Source organism: Thermobia domestica, chromosome 16 (genome assembly GCF_964235325.1).
Source record: "Thermobia domestica chromosome 16, izTheDome1.hap1.1, whole genome shotgun sequence".
NCBI lineage: Eukaryota > Metazoa > Arthropoda > Insecta > Zygentoma > Lepismatidae > Thermobia > Thermobia domestica.
In genome coordinates this window covers 65,443,400-65,459,081 of record NC_137469.1, presented here as the reverse complement: position 1 = coordinate 65,459,081, position 15,682 = coordinate 65,443,400, and the positions used below count along the sequence as shown (strand labels likewise).

The following is a 15,682-nucleotide window of genomic DNA, read 5'->3' as shown; positions in this document are numbered from 1 at the left end:
GCCTGGCCTCAGGGCCTCATAGCACGCTTCGCCACTGATTTATTAACACACAGTAGTGCAGTATAACATAAAATATAAATTACTTCTTTCTAGTTAAATTATAATTGTTAATGTGAAGTTACCCTTACCGTGCTCGTAAAAACTTAAGATATGATTTTTCTATATGTTTTTTTCCGTATTGGTTTGCGTCAACACATCGCAAAGTTGTTGTCTAGCTGTTTGCATGTTTTGCCTTTCGTTACGGTCTGCTAATATTGCAAGGAGTGTGACAGTATGAGGCCCTCAAAGATGTGTTTCGTATTCGCAGATTTTCGAATCCAGTTAAGGCAATTTGGTTCGACGTCACTTTAGCAATCGCATTCGTATTCGGTTTCACTGTAGGTACTTCTATTTTATGTTGAGAAATGTCAATTTACGTATTTTTTTTGCCGTTTTTTTTTTGTTTAAGTGCTTGAACAAACTTTATTTGACATGACAATCAAAATTGTCCTATGTGAAATTGTTCTACTAATATTTTATTTTTTCAATTGACTCTGAAAATGGACTTTCACTACTTTAATATAAGTCGATGCTATTATGTAATTTTTACGTGCACTACGAATGGGAAACAGAGACTTGAAGCGTTAGACACCAGCGCCACAGCACAGTCAGCTTTATGATTATCGTTGACGCACAGCTGCTGCTGTATCGATATATAAATTCGAGTTGTTGTTTTGCTTAGAATGGTGTGTGTAAACTTGCTGGTGCCCGCTCAAAACTAAATTTATGTTAACTAAATGATATTAAGAACTTTTAACATACTTTATCAACATTTCAGTATTTTGTTGTGTATAGTTATTGAAACAACATGAACCAACAGGTAAGTACATTGTCATGTTTATTTTTGCGGCAAATGAACAGCTGATGCTAATGACCGGTTATGCAGTCGTTAATTTGTCTGCATTTAGATTAAGTATTCCGAGATTGCGGCAATGTATTATATAATAGTTTAGCTGAACTTATGTGAGATAACTTACGTTTAAAATCTATCTTCCTTTTCATTTTAAAGAAAATAATATAATATTCGCGTTGGTAAGAAATTTATTAGGTCAATATTCGGTTTGGGTTTCGAACAATCTTATACAGCCTAAGAGAGTATATTTTCTATGTTGAAGTGTGCCCTGGTATTTTATACTTGCCGGGACTTAGGACGTTCCTCAACTATATATAAAAATTTTCAGTGCATTTGTATATACTATTAAAAATTTAAACCAGGGATTCCCTGTCTTGCCGCGTAATTTTGAAAAGAAGGATATTTTGACTTTTTCAGGGAATGCCTCAAAATTCTGAATCCTTTCACAACTGTTCCACGAAATTAATGTGTTCGGAAATCATTCTAAGTCTTCCTAATGTAGCATTAGTATGTGTGATATCGGGTTCGATTCCCAGTAGATGTACATAATTTTTAATCTTTACTGAAGTAAAGACTCTGGTGGATCACTCTATAAGGTAAGGAAATCAGTGTAGAAGACTGAGAATTGTCTAGCACATGTTATGGCGACTAACATCTTAATGCTTTAAAACTACTTATTCTGTTAGCAATTGCCATTTCATTAGATATTCCTACACAAGGTGACCAGTTCCCTAATCTACAATCATGAGCAAGGCCCTGACAGTGAAGATAGATGGGTAGTACAGGGGGCTCCGTTGGCTAACCTTAAGTTAAACAAGTTCATACTAGGTGTTGGAGTATACATAATGTATACAGTGATGGAGGTGCTTAATATATAATAGGCTTATCGTATGTAATGTATATTATTGCATTTATTATATGTTACAATTTTTCTGTTTAATAAATGGGATATTATTTAGTTTTCCCCCCAAAGCACTTGCTAGTGATTCTGGCTCACTTGATAGTGATTGCAGTTCGTTATTTGTAACTGTGGTGTAGTCATGAGTATAAATACATGGCATAAAGTGTGGGCGTATGGCATAAAAACTACAGTGCATAAAATACGAACCAACTTGTGACCACTAAAAAGCACGAATGTTATCCAACCGAGTCAAGGCAAGGGCCCGAGCAGTAGCGACGGACTGCGTCTGTGGGGAGTAGGCGTGTCGACGATGGTAGGTATATGTATGAACGTGGTCCTTTAGAACGGTTCACTATAAGTCACGGTAACAGCTCCGTAGCAGTCTATGGATTAGGGGGAGATACTAAATGCCATCCAATAAATGAGTTACGTAGACATTACTCTTTCTTTGTAAGCTAATGAATAATACCCGCGTGGGGCTGCAGTGGCTCAGTTGTAGATAGCTAACTTCCAGCGCGTGAGTTTCTCGGTTGATCCTAGCTCCCGCAAAGTGGGCTTTGTGTTGGACAAACACCATGTGGATGGATTTCTTCAGAGTTCTCCCGTTTCCTACTGTTTTAGTCATTACAACGTTATTATCCATCTCGTGATAGTCGTGGGATGTTAAAGTTTTTTTTTTTTTTTTTTTTTTTTTTTTTTTTTTTTTTAAGCTATACCCGCTGTCTGTCGATTTTTATATTGGACTTTGCTGCACCGTGCAAACTTATCTAGAAAGCCAGGTGTAACGGCATTAAGAACCGATTTGCTGATGCTTGCTTTTAAAATTGTAAATATTTTAACGATTCTTACTTTTTGAAACTTTAACAGAAATTGGGAAATGTTCCTAACCAGTGTTCTTAATGGGATAAATAAGTTCATTCAGTATTACGTCCCAGAATTATGCTGTGTAAGGGTCATGTGTTCTCGGTGCTGAAAGGAACGCTGCAACCTCGTAGACTTAAAAAAAAAAAAAGCGGAATTAAAGTCAATGATAGAAAATAATGAAATGAGATTGTGCGAAGATACTAAAGAAAAAAAAGCACGTACCGGTACGGGATGGATGCGGGAACGTTCTAGAACACAGTTCGCCCATATAGGTTAGTAGCAAGGTTGGTTCCTTTCTGTACCAAAGTTTTAATATTTAATTCGCATAGTGTTGCCGAGCGAGCGTTAGCGACTGAAGGCAGGTTAGAGGCCCGCGGGGCACGTTGTTTTATGTTTTTATTACAGCTAAATGGGAAGGGGGACCTTTGTTCTAGAACCTTGCCCGGGATGCTGTACACCACAGTAAGTTGGCTTTGGTTTCAACTAGGGACCTTTGGCACGAGAAATGAGCACTCTTTCAGTAAGTCTCGTTCCCTTGTACCTCATGCGGTAGAGGTCATTTTATATCCGAATAATTAGTAAGTGTAAATTACATCCTTCTCTTTTCCCAACTAATCTGGACCTGCTCTTTTCAGATGTGAAAGTTTTATTTGTTGCATATATGCCGTTTATTCAATTTTATTTATTTTTTTAATAAAAATGTAATATAAAAACAAATTGTCAAAAGTCGACCGTTTAGTCCTTACTAGTTCTATACGACAGAAATTAATTTATTATTTTATCAAAATGTATTTTTATTTTCGCTGTATAGATCTTGTGTGTTTCCTAATAACGACATGCTTTATTTGGAACTATTTTACTGTATCTTTTTTGTTACAAGTTGAACATCTTTATATCTTGAGGGCACGTAGAAGGTGAATGGTTTATGTTTGTCAAGAGATAAAGGTGTATAATTTAAGTGTTTCTTGCAGCTGGAACGGGGGGCACGGTGGCTCAGTGGTAGGACACAAAGTGCTAGTGTTGGGGGTCCCTGGTTCGATTCTATACTAATAGTGTGCTTGACAACATTGTGTAGGACTTTTCCCGTTTCCTCTCATATTCTGAGTCTAACAATCCTTCCATAATCGTTCAGTTTTATTAATCATTCAGTCTTCTTTAATCTAAAGCCATAATTATGGGACGTGACACTAGAAGTACTATTTCATAATTTCACTTCCCAGCTGCAGCAACATGAGGAACTTTTTATTATTGTTGTTGCTTTAAACGTACTACTGGAACTTTCTATTATTGGTTACGAAAATCTCATTTGCATTTTGACTATCCTTTCCATGCCTGTAAACAAGTAAAAAAATTTTGGCTTGTATTTGACGATTGTAACTTTGTAATGGTAGTTAAAGCACGTCGTACCAATGACCTAGCGCCGCCATTGCTTGACCTATTTAAGCCAAAATAATTATTAAAATGTCCCCACTCGAAGTGAACTCTGTCCTCTATAATAAAAAGTCAGTGATTGTTTGCGTTGCTGTTATATTTTCTCCATATGTAAAATTCCCATAGGCTTGTCTTTAGTTAGTTCTCATTATAGTTTGTACGAACTCGTAATACAATAAAAGAATATAACCTTTCGTTTACCTTTTTACTTTGTTTTGTTTATTTTATATCCTACAGTATTTCCACCTCTAATGGACCTGAGGTCTTCGGCTGGGTTGAGTTCTAGGTTGTGGACTTTGAACTATGTACTTTTATGGATTTACGTTATTTTTACTATTTTAGTTTAACGTCCCACCGATGCTAAATAAAACTATGATAATGAGGTGAATGATAGAGTAGAATCAAGAAAGTAGGAAGAAACTTGAGGATTCTGAGAAAAAGTACGCACACGGTGCTTGTCCAGCACGAAGCCCACTTGGCTTGAGCTAGGACGTTCTTTAATGGATTTTGAAATGTTTATTTTATCCTCAAGTTATAACAAGTACTGGAAAATTATAAGTTTGGAAATTAAATATAGTAAGGACAATTCTGTTCAGTGCGTTGCTCTTATTTCCTTACAGGGGCCGCGGTAGCTCAGTGGTAGAGCTCTGGTGCTTGGGGTCCCGGGTTCGATCCCCGCCCCCGCCAAGTGAACTTTGTGATGGACAAACACCGTGTGCGTGGGTTTTCTCGGGGTTCTCTCGTTTCCTCTCGCTTTCTTCATTCCACCATTTCATTCATTACTCATCATCACCGTCTCCTTTAGCCTAACCGGCATAATCGTGGGACGTAAAACTTAAAGATTTCATTTTCATTTTATTTCCTTACATGTAATAGAGACAAAAGCAAGAAATCTTAGGACACTTCAGTCTAGCTCGTATTTTTTATAGATCAAAGATAGTACCAGTGTGAGAAGAACAGTAAAATAAGATTTAGGATTTAGATTTCTGGGTTTTCGGCATCTAAGACCATTTAGCTCGTCACGTTTTGAGGGATGACGTCCCTCGGCAAGCACACGATCCGGGGAAAGGGAAGGAAGTGGCCTGGGACCTATAAGTTAGGTACTACCCTGGCATTTGCCTGGTGTGAATGAGGAAAACCTCATTCAGAGTGGCTGGCCTGAAAAACCGTTTTACACTTTTTCGACCGAGTGCCCCCACCGGTAATCGAACCCGGGACCGCTCGCACCAAAGGCGAGAGCGTTAGCGAAACAGTAGAGTGTGTGGTCCACAGAAGCAGTTGGAACTTTGTTCCTAGAAATCAGCGCAGACGATGACTTCAGGACCATTATAGGTTGAAGTATTAGAAAATATGAAACAAAACACACTAAAATAGTTGAAAAAGGATGAATTTTGTTTCACATTGTGAAACTAACGGCAGGCTTCCAAATTATGCAAACTCAATGCTAAAAAAAGCAGACACAGTAATTCTATGACTTCTGGTTAAATACGCGGAAGAGGTCAGAGATAGAATTTACTCTTGAGACACCGAAGCCATTCAGTTTCCAACATCCAGTCAGACTGTAGGGATAAACGTTAAGATGATTCTTTTACTTGTAAAGTTGTTTTGACTTTAAATCTCTTCTCACTTTCTCTTATCTTTTTTTCATATGAAAATTAATGTTGAAACCGGAATTGGTAGTAAATTTCTGCGATTTCTAGCTCAAGTAGAGAGATTAGGTTGGATTAATCGGTTGCAGAAAACTGTTTCTCGCTATATGTTACCGTTTTTTCTCTACAGCAATCCACGTTAAAACCGGAAATAGCTGGTTTATACCAGTTCTGGTTTGAATAGAGAATTAACGGAGGTGCAGACATCGTTGGGACGCTCAGTGATTTCAAAAAAAAAAAAAAAAAAAAAACTCACTTTCTCCTACCGTGTTTGTTTTATGTTGATATATGTTGAAACCGCAAGTCATAGTGAATTCGCATCATTTCTGGATTCAGTAAAGAGACAGAATATGCTCTTGGGAACTTAATTTATTACAGAAAATGGGTTCTCGCTATCTGTTACCATTTCTAATCTGTGGGATAACGTTAAAACCGGAAATGGATAATTTCTACTACAGATTTGAATCGAAGGTTAATAGAATACATGCAACCTATTATTAGGTGCCTGGAACGATTCCAAACACCAATTTGTTAATATCAGTTATAATTTTTCTTCTGTGAACATCCATAGTGAAACCGAGAGTATTATTAGATTTCTACCAGTTCCCGTTTTAGTAGAGAGGTGCGGGTGAAGATATCTGTTCTTCATATGTTGAATAGATTCCAGAAAACCGCTTGTCGCTTTCTTTAACTGTTTTTGTTATATGGCAATCAACTGGAAGGAAATTATTATTATTATTACTTAACTTTACTGATTTGAATAGAGTGTTAACGATGAGGTGGAACTTATTGTTGGGGCGCTGTATTGATTAAAAAAGCTACTCGTCGATATGACTTGCCGTTTCTACTCTGCGTGAATCAATATTAAAACCGGAAATATTAGTAAATTTTTTGATAAGTTGTAAATCTAAAAAAGTTCTTATATAATCGGCATTTTCTATATTAATGTGGCAACACAATATGTTCAAACAGTGCAAGAACCGTCTTTGCTGATATAGAGGCTAGCGTGTGTGTTTTAGGTGCTTATGGTCTGGGTTCGATTTCCGATGGAGACCATATGGAGTTTAATTTCACAATGATTAGTTTTCCGTTAATCATAATCATTGTCTCCGTTAGCCTAATGGACAATACCATAGCACGTTGTCGTTATGTATTACCGTTTTTATTTTATGACGGTCAATGTTGTAACCGAAAATGATTAATTTGTACCACTTCCAGTTTGCATAGACTTGGAACCTGCTATTGGGATGCTGTGTGGATTCCAAAAGGCCGCTTCTCTTTCTCTTTTTGCTCTGATAGCTGTCGACAGACGGTGAAGAGGGTCAGACAGATCCGAAGTTCAAAAGGTAGCGTGTCTGTGTTCCAAAAGTAGCAAATTTCAACTATTTGTAGCCAGTGTGCGAATTGAAAAAATTTCCCAGGGGGGATGAATTTCACCCATATGCGCACCCAGTTCTCCCCCCCCCACATATATATATACTAACAAGTACAAAACAGTTGAGATGTGAGATCTTTCATAAATTTTCAATCAAGTAATATTTAGGTTAGCTACGCAAAGTAAGAATTGTTCCCTTTTTCTATCTTATCTTTATGTCCATTTAAAAATACTCCAGAGGGAGAAAAAGTTATCCCTGCCAGGGATAAAATTTTTCTTCTCCAGGGTAGGAAAGATTTTTGTCAGGGGGGGAAATCCCTGGCATCCCCCCTGCCAATTCGCACCTTGTTTGTAGCTCAAATATATAGAAATGAATTGTTTGCCAACTAATGACTGGTACTAATACCCAGTCGTTATCATATTATCGATACCTTTTCATATTACACGTAGAGTTGTAAAATGACATGTTAGTTTCAGCAGTGTGTAATGGCACTTTTTTTCCTATACCATAAAGAAAGAAAGAAATCAGTGTGAAGATACGTGATCACGTGTGTTCATGTATCACACTAAAATTGCAAACGAATTTTCTTTGACGCGCACAGGCCTAGTCATCGTCGTCAACGTGTTTGCTCCTAAAGACAATATACTGATATGATTTGATGAGCTTTTGACGGACCCCATATCATTAATAAAAGATAAGAATGTATTTTTATTTATACGATCTATTTTTCATTACAACTTGTTACAATCGTAAGTTTTGTGGTTACATTTTCAAAGATTGTCAGACCATCTTAATATACAACAAAAAGAAAGTTACATTTATGTTACACAACATGATTATTATGGTCCTATTTTTCATAATGAAGTTACATGAAATTTAGTTTAACTTTCTGACCACTGACTACACTCTCAAAAATCCACAGTTTAAGAATCACTGCTATAGCCTTTTCAGCAGTCGAACGCGAGACCATGCGCACTTATGATAATTTACAAACAATTTTTAGATGTGGTGACTTTCTTCTAGCGCTTTCACGAATCAGTCAGAATCTCGTTTTGAGGAGATCCCACAAAAAGTTATAGATTGAGTTGCGAGGAAAATTAAGAACAAGAAATGTAGTGATGGTGTTATCTGATGTGCTGGCTAATGAACCATTAGCGGAAGTGAAAAAAGAAGTATGTCAGTGTAGACAAGGCAAGAGACCTTGAAGTTATTGTTTGCACAAGATTTTTTTTTTCTGATAGAGTAAGAAGTAATCGCTAAAAGTACTTGTCAAGGTATGTCAAGTATAAATAGGTGTGGATATGATAAGAGCTGTGTCATTGAAACATAACTCATGTTTGATAAGATGAAATGTTATCCCACTGGACGTATTCCCCAGTTACATATTTATATTACTTGCCTTCCCAGGGGCGAGTAACTAGTAATAACGTCTCTGTTTGATATCCGGTTATAAGTATAAAGTGTATATATACAGGGTGTTTCAAAACAACATTGACAACATTTGGGAGGTGATTCCTGACACCAAGATAAGACAAAAAGTATACACCAACTTGGGTGCACAAATGCTGCCTAAGACATGAAAAATGAACTTTAAAGGTCCATAGCTCCAAAACTATGGGATATATAGTAGTCGGGTAAAGACTTCGCTTAGGAACTCGCATGTGCCCTATCCCAATATCCTTGTTTCGGAATCCTATAGTACATCTGCAACAATTTTTATGGAGATCGCTGGTCAGTACTTCAAATTATATGCTCGTATCCAAACTTCCTCTATAAAAATTGTTGCGTACCTTAGGAATCTGAAACATGGATTTTTGGATATGGCACATACAGGTTTGGACTAACCCATCTGGAAAAAATAGCTAGAAAAAATATGTGGCCGTGCTGACTTTGCCTAATAAATTTCTGTGAAAGTACAGTAAGAAAGTTAAGAGGGTACACGTAATCCTACGATATCAACCATGCCATGCATTAGATATTATAATACCTGATGGAACTTTCCAAATGCATTTAGAAAATGAAAAATTTCTTTTCCTAGCTTTCGTCCTAGCGAAGTTCTCTATAACTTCCTGTAAGTTAAGGGAACTGGTCACAGCACAAATGTGTTTGAAATAAACCGCCTATTATAGTGGTAAAAAATTCTACCCGACTCCATGCATACTGAGTTTATAGACGGAACTTGTGGACATGAAAAGAATATGTCCTATTGTGCATCTACGCAATAGCTTAATTTTTCTGCCGGATTGGGACTAGATATTCTAATTGCATGAGACTGCAGAACACTTCTATTCAACGAGAAAATATGAATAATGATTCTCATACACCGTTAGATTTTCTTTTTCAAAAATTAATTTATGCTAACTTATAAAGGCGCTGGAGGTAACAAACGAAGAAATCTGTTCAATATTTTTGGTCATATTTTATCTTAAGATGATTACTGTGTCTTGTATGGTTCTTTTTTGATAGACAGTTGAGCTTTTGATCAGAGTGGATGCCCGGGGCTACAGCCCCCTAAGGCTTTCCCTTAATCCGGCCCTGGGTACATATAAATACCTAAGTGAGGTCTTGACCCGACTATGGTAGGTCCCATAGCTTTCGTGCTATGGATATTTAAAATTCATTTTTTAAAAATGATTTCAGCAGCCTATAACTCTGAAAGGAAGCATTTGCGCACCCAGGTTGGTCTATACTTTTTGTCTTATCTTGCTGTCAGGAATCACCTCCCAAACGTTGTCGGTGTTGTTTTGAAACACCCTGTATATAGTGGGTTTCAAGACATGGAAAAATGAACTTTAAAGGTCCATAGCTCCAAAACTATGAGACCTACCGTAGTCGGGTCAAGATTAGTGTTGTAAAATTTCCGGAAATTTTGGAAAAATTGAAAAAAAAAAAACTGTATTAGGTTAGTTTTACTAGTAATGGAACCGTTTTTCTTAGAAGGCGTGAAAAATGTAAATTGAGAAATTTCAATATTGTGAAATTTAAAAAAGAAGCATTTGAAAATAAAACAGTTATAACTATTCTTGAAAATGAATAGTCTGCGCTCATTTCCTTTATGTGCTTTTTAGTCGTTTACTCCTGGTTGTGCATTAATTACAGAAATTTTACAACTGCATACACATCTACCATCATGAAGCGTTTCTGTTGCAACAAATAGGGCTGTTGAATGAAACTGAGTTCTTAATGTGCTCTTTGATCTGGTGAAATTTTGTTAATTTTAACCAAATTACTTCTTAAAAGAAAGAGCAGTAGGCAAATTTCATTAATATTCATGTACTAAAACATATAATTACTATTATTTAATATTCAAATGCAGACTTTAATATAAACTTAATGTACAAAATTTTGTATGTAAACAAATACCTGCTTTCTAATGTGACAATTTATCTACATATATAAAATGAAAGTGACTATATTTGTAACGTTACAACTCCTGAGCCAACAAATTGATCTCGATAAAAATTTTCAACATAGATGAGGTTCGGGCCTGGGATGGATTTTACCATTTCACTTTGAAAGTGCAACTTAGAGGAAGGAAGTGTGGATATATATTGAAAATTACCGATCTTAGTGTCGAACTCATGGTTTTCGGAGTTGCTGAGATGAACACTGACATTTCCGATGAAGCTTAAATTCAAATTCAGCACTGCAACTTGGACGAAGGGGAGGGGATATATATAAAATGATGGAAATCGACAGATATTAATGTCAAATCCATAGTTTTCGGGATTGCTGATATGAACAGTAACACTTCCGATGCTGTTAAATAAAATTTCAGGCCCGCAACTTAGGGGAGGGGGAAGAACAGATATAAAAAAATAATAGAAAATAGCCGATATCAGTATCGAATCCATAGTTTTCGAATGAACAGTGACACTTTCGATGCCTTTTAAATCCAAATTCAACGCCGAAACTTTAGAGACGGGCAAGAGTGTGAGATATAAAAAAATGATCGAAAATGACTGATATTAGTGTCGAATCCAAAGTTTTCAGGGTCGCTGAGATGAACAGTGACACTTCTAATGCCGTTTAAATCCAAATTCAGAGCCGTGACCTAGGGGCGGGGGAGAGGGGAGATATAGAAATGATCGAAAATAACCAATAGTAGTGTCAAATTCACAGTTTTTGGGGTTGCTGTGATGAACAGTATCACTTTCTATTCTGTTTTAATCCAAATTTATCCACGCAACTTGGGGACGGGGAGATATATAAATATGATCGAAAATGATCGATATTAGTGTTGAATCCATAGTTTTTGGGGTCGCTGAAATGAATAGTACCACTTCCGATGTCGTTTAAATCAAAATTCATTCTCGTAACTTGGGGGCGGGGGAGAGGGGGAATATATTAAAAAAATGATCGAAAATCGATGATCGATGATGGCTGAGATGAACAGTGATATTTCCGATGCCGTTTAAATTCAAATTCAGCCCCCATTAGTTACTCCTAAAGGGGGAAAGTGACGTGTAAAAGTAAATTAAAATGACTGATACTAGAGTAGAATTCATAGTTTCTGGGGTCCATAAGTTCATTGGTGACAGTTTTGGTGCCCTTTATATCCAAAATGAAACGTATTTTCCCCGTGCGAAAAACGGGTATTCTGTTAGTCTTTAATAATACCGAACGGAAATTTCACATGTTAAATTCTTTAATATATTTGTCGCTGCTCAAATTTACGCACTTATGCGGTGTGTGTGTGTATATGTAAAGAAAATCCTTTCTCTTTTTGAGTTCTTCGAAAAGTATACAAATAATAAAGAGGTATTTTTTATCAGAAAACTAAAAAGTAAAATTAAAAGATGTTGCTTTAACTATTTTTCCTGCTAGCGAAATACGTTGTATACATGCTGGAGACACGTTACAGCAAATAAGGTTTTTATCAGGCGAAGAAATAGTTGTTAAATTATATTTTCCGGGTTTTGCCAATATTTCCGAACAAAATATTTTTTCTAATGGGTTCAAAATTTCCTAAAATTTTACACAGTACAAGGGCAATACGTATCTCCATAAAATATATTCTATATTTGATTTTAACATACTGGTATTAACTAAAATGACTCTGGCTCTGTTATTTAACACTTCCCTTCGATAAAACACTAACTTTATAAGATTACTTAAGATAATTTAAATGCGTCTATATTAATTAATATAACTAGGATCATATTTTGGGATCTTTTGTAGTCATAACTCCATACTATTACGGTGCTAACGTTAAAGGAGTGGTACAAATATATTTGTTGCCACTAAAGTTGCCTATTCTAATAGAAGAAATATAACTACTCAATTATCTAAACTGTAAACTAGTAAATATAAAATAGTTTTCATTTTAAAAGCATAATGTAGTAAAATATTCGAAAATTTCAATTTTTCCCAATATTCCCGTTTTTTTTTCTGGGCCTTTACAACACTAGTCAAGACTTCACTTAGGAACTAATATGTGCCCTATCCAAATATGCATGTTTCAGAATCCTAAGGTACTCATGAAGCAATTTTTATAGAAGGAGTTTGGCTACGTTCATATAATTTGAAGTACTCTCCAACTGCCTAAATAAAAATTGTTACGGAAGTACCAGAGGATTCTGAAACATGGATATATAGATAGGGTACATACTAGTTCCGAAGTGAAGTCTTGACCCGACTGCGGTAGGTTCCATAGTTCTGGAGCTATAGACCCTTAAAGTTCATTTTTTCATGTTTTCGGCAATCTGTAACTCCGAAAGGAAGCATTTGTGCACCCAGATTAGTCTATACTTTTTGTCTTGTCTTGGAGCCAGGGATCACCTCCCAAACGTTGTCGGTGTTTTTTGAATCTCTCTCTCTCTCTCTCTCTCTCTCGAGAGAGAGAGAGAGAGAGAGAGAGAGAGCAATATCCTATAATTACATCATATGAGCTTAAATTTACAGTTGTTGAGAGCAAATAGGAGAATCTCGTAAAATCCCATGACCACTACGTTGACCCTATTGTTCATCGCAAGTTCATATGAAATGGGATAAACCGGAGACTCGAACGTGAAATGGGGTGCTACATTGAACGAATCTGCCATGTGCTGAAACACGATGAATTCGTTTATATACAGCAACGATAATTTCTGTGCAACTTTGGGGGTCCCGATCAAGTATATGTGTTTTATTGTCAGATATGCAAGAAGAAATATCCAGATCCTAGGGGGTTCAAGAAAACTTTGAAAATGCGAAGGCATCCTCGTTAGAATCAACGTCCTTGTGCATATGCAACCTTGTTAACGTCTCAAGAATATATTCCGAGGCTAAGGGGGACTATGTTGGTGGTAATGAGTGAATTGACGGAATGAAGAATGTGGGAGGAAACCGGAGAACTCCGAGAAAAGCTGATCATGTGCAAAATGGTATGGACAACCTACCAAAAGTCCACTTGGCGTTACCTGGAATCCAAGCTGGGTCCAACATTTCAGAGGAAAACCCTCTACACAGTGTTTGTTACCTATCCCTGAGCTAAATGAAATTGCGATACATTACATTTTTCTGCTGCGGACGTCCTTTAGCAAGTAGTGTCTCAGTACAGTCCGCTCATAATTTGATTTTGCCTCTTTCGACTAAATTTTCTGGAAGAAAGCCTGATTGTACGGTACTTTGTCAGTGGTTCCCTTTTATAGTCGAATTCAGAACCCACTTCTCAAAATAATTCTGGTTAATTTCCCAATGGTGTGTTTATCGCTGGAGCGTACTTTTGCAAATTAGGAACGAATGATACGTTCAATAGTCGTGTTATTGTTTTCTGGCACAGTGGGACCAAAATGATCAAGTTTGAATTTGTACGGTGTGCTTCAGAAAAGTCAAGGGTTTTTAACACAACACATTTTGTTTTCTTTTGCTATTGGCTTTATAAACATTGCCATCATTTATAATTAATAATAATAATAATAATAATTATTATTATTATTATTGCACTTTGACCAGTTAAAAATATAGTTTAGAATGGAATAGCAGAAACAGCAAATGACACACTTGTCTGTTGTCTGTTAATTATGGAGCACTTGAGCCCAGTAAAGAGTGCTCATCTATTGTGCGAAGAGTTCCTTGGTTGATTCTAATCCATGTGCGTTTGTGGTGAAAACTTCGTTATTTTGGATTATATAGCTCTTCGCTAGAATACTTATTTGAATGAATACTTCGAAAACAATTAAGAATATCAAAGCTATAGAAAGTGAGCCAAATAGTATCTACGGAACGCTATTAATTAAACTAATAACCATTTCCAAACCTTTTCTTATAGATCAGAAATTTGGGTGCACACTTTACGACGTCATAATTGTTGGTTAGCCAAATTTGTTCAGTTACGGAGGGTGTTAAATGAAAATAATAATTAATTCATATGATATCGTTTTGTTGATACTATGTAACACACTGTTACATTTTATATTTTTCATTTCCTTAAAGCTATTCACTAAAATTAACAACATAAAAGGCGGGCCAGCTTAGGAAAGAGTCTGAACATGATTTCGTTTCCTCACTTTCTCATTCCACAGTTCCTTCTGCTATTATTCGTTGTTTATGGGGCTATGCTTCACCGACATAAGTTGTTTTCGCTATTATATTGTTATATTATTGATTTATATCGCGGGCCGCAGTGGCTCAGTGCTAGAGTGTTCACCTCTGGTGCATGGTCTCCTTGGTTTGATCCCAGGTCGCACCAAGTGAACTTTGTAGTGGACAAGCACCGTGTGCGTGGGTTTTCCCGTTTCCTCCCACTTTGTTCATTCCACCATTTCATTCATTTCTTATCATCACTGTCTCCTTTCGCCTTGCTGGCATAAACGTGGGACGTAAAATTAGTAAGATTTCATTTATAGAGATATGTATCGAACTCGGGGGCCAGTCGATCCCATGACCCCTCAAATGACGCTCCTGCATCTATGATTTATGTCCTTTAATCTGCAGAATATAGCAGTGTGAGTTAAAAAAATCTCGGTGGCAGATATCGGTTAGTTTGAATCTTTAATTATCTTGAACATGAACATTCAAAATGCAGCAACCTAATACAGTTGAGAGATCTGTTAGTACAGTTCGGCAGTTATGATTTGATTCCTGGCAGAGCTGGAAGCTAAAGTTAAAGATGCCATATGAAGCTGTACAGCATGGTCCAGAAGTGGGCGTACCCCTAATTGTTTTTTCTGACGGTTTTAGGTTTTACTTTTTTGTTTGGTAACATTGCTTGACATTGTCTGGTAACATTGCTTAGAATTGTCTGGCAACATTGCTATCCATGTTCATTTGTTTTTTGCTCTTTTCTGCTTGATAACAGTCATTACCTGCATCAGATGTGTCCTGAATTGGAAGAGTTGTGTATCTTCACCAGTTCCCTTTGCCTGGCCTCCAAGAAGTCCCGATCTGACTACACCAGACACTGCTCTCTAGGGTTTCATAAGCAACAAGTAAGAAACACACGATATCACACAACACAGAAATTACGAGGAGCTGTGGAACACGCCTTCACCCTCGTGACTCCGGAATATCTCCGCAAAACATCTGCAAGAACTTGGCGGAGAATTCAGCTGTGTTACGTCATGGGTGGTGATCATACCGATGTTTA

At 36.7% G+C, this 15,682-nt stretch overlaps 1 protein-coding gene across 1 annotated transcript in view; it reads left to right on the top strand.

Annotated features, from left to right (window-relative positions):
- The first annotated feature begins 677 nt into the window (after positions 1-677).
- Positions 678-15,682, top strand: part of LOC145673119 (endoplasmic reticulum metallopeptidase 1-like) — a 184,394-nt gene continuing 169,389 nt past the window's right edge. The window contains exon 1 of the mRNA XM_081742503.1: positions 678-859. Coding sequence (XP_081598629.1) covers positions 848-859 — 12 coding nt within the window. The 5' untranslated portion in view covers positions 678-847. The remainder of the gene's footprint in view (positions 860-15,682) is intronic.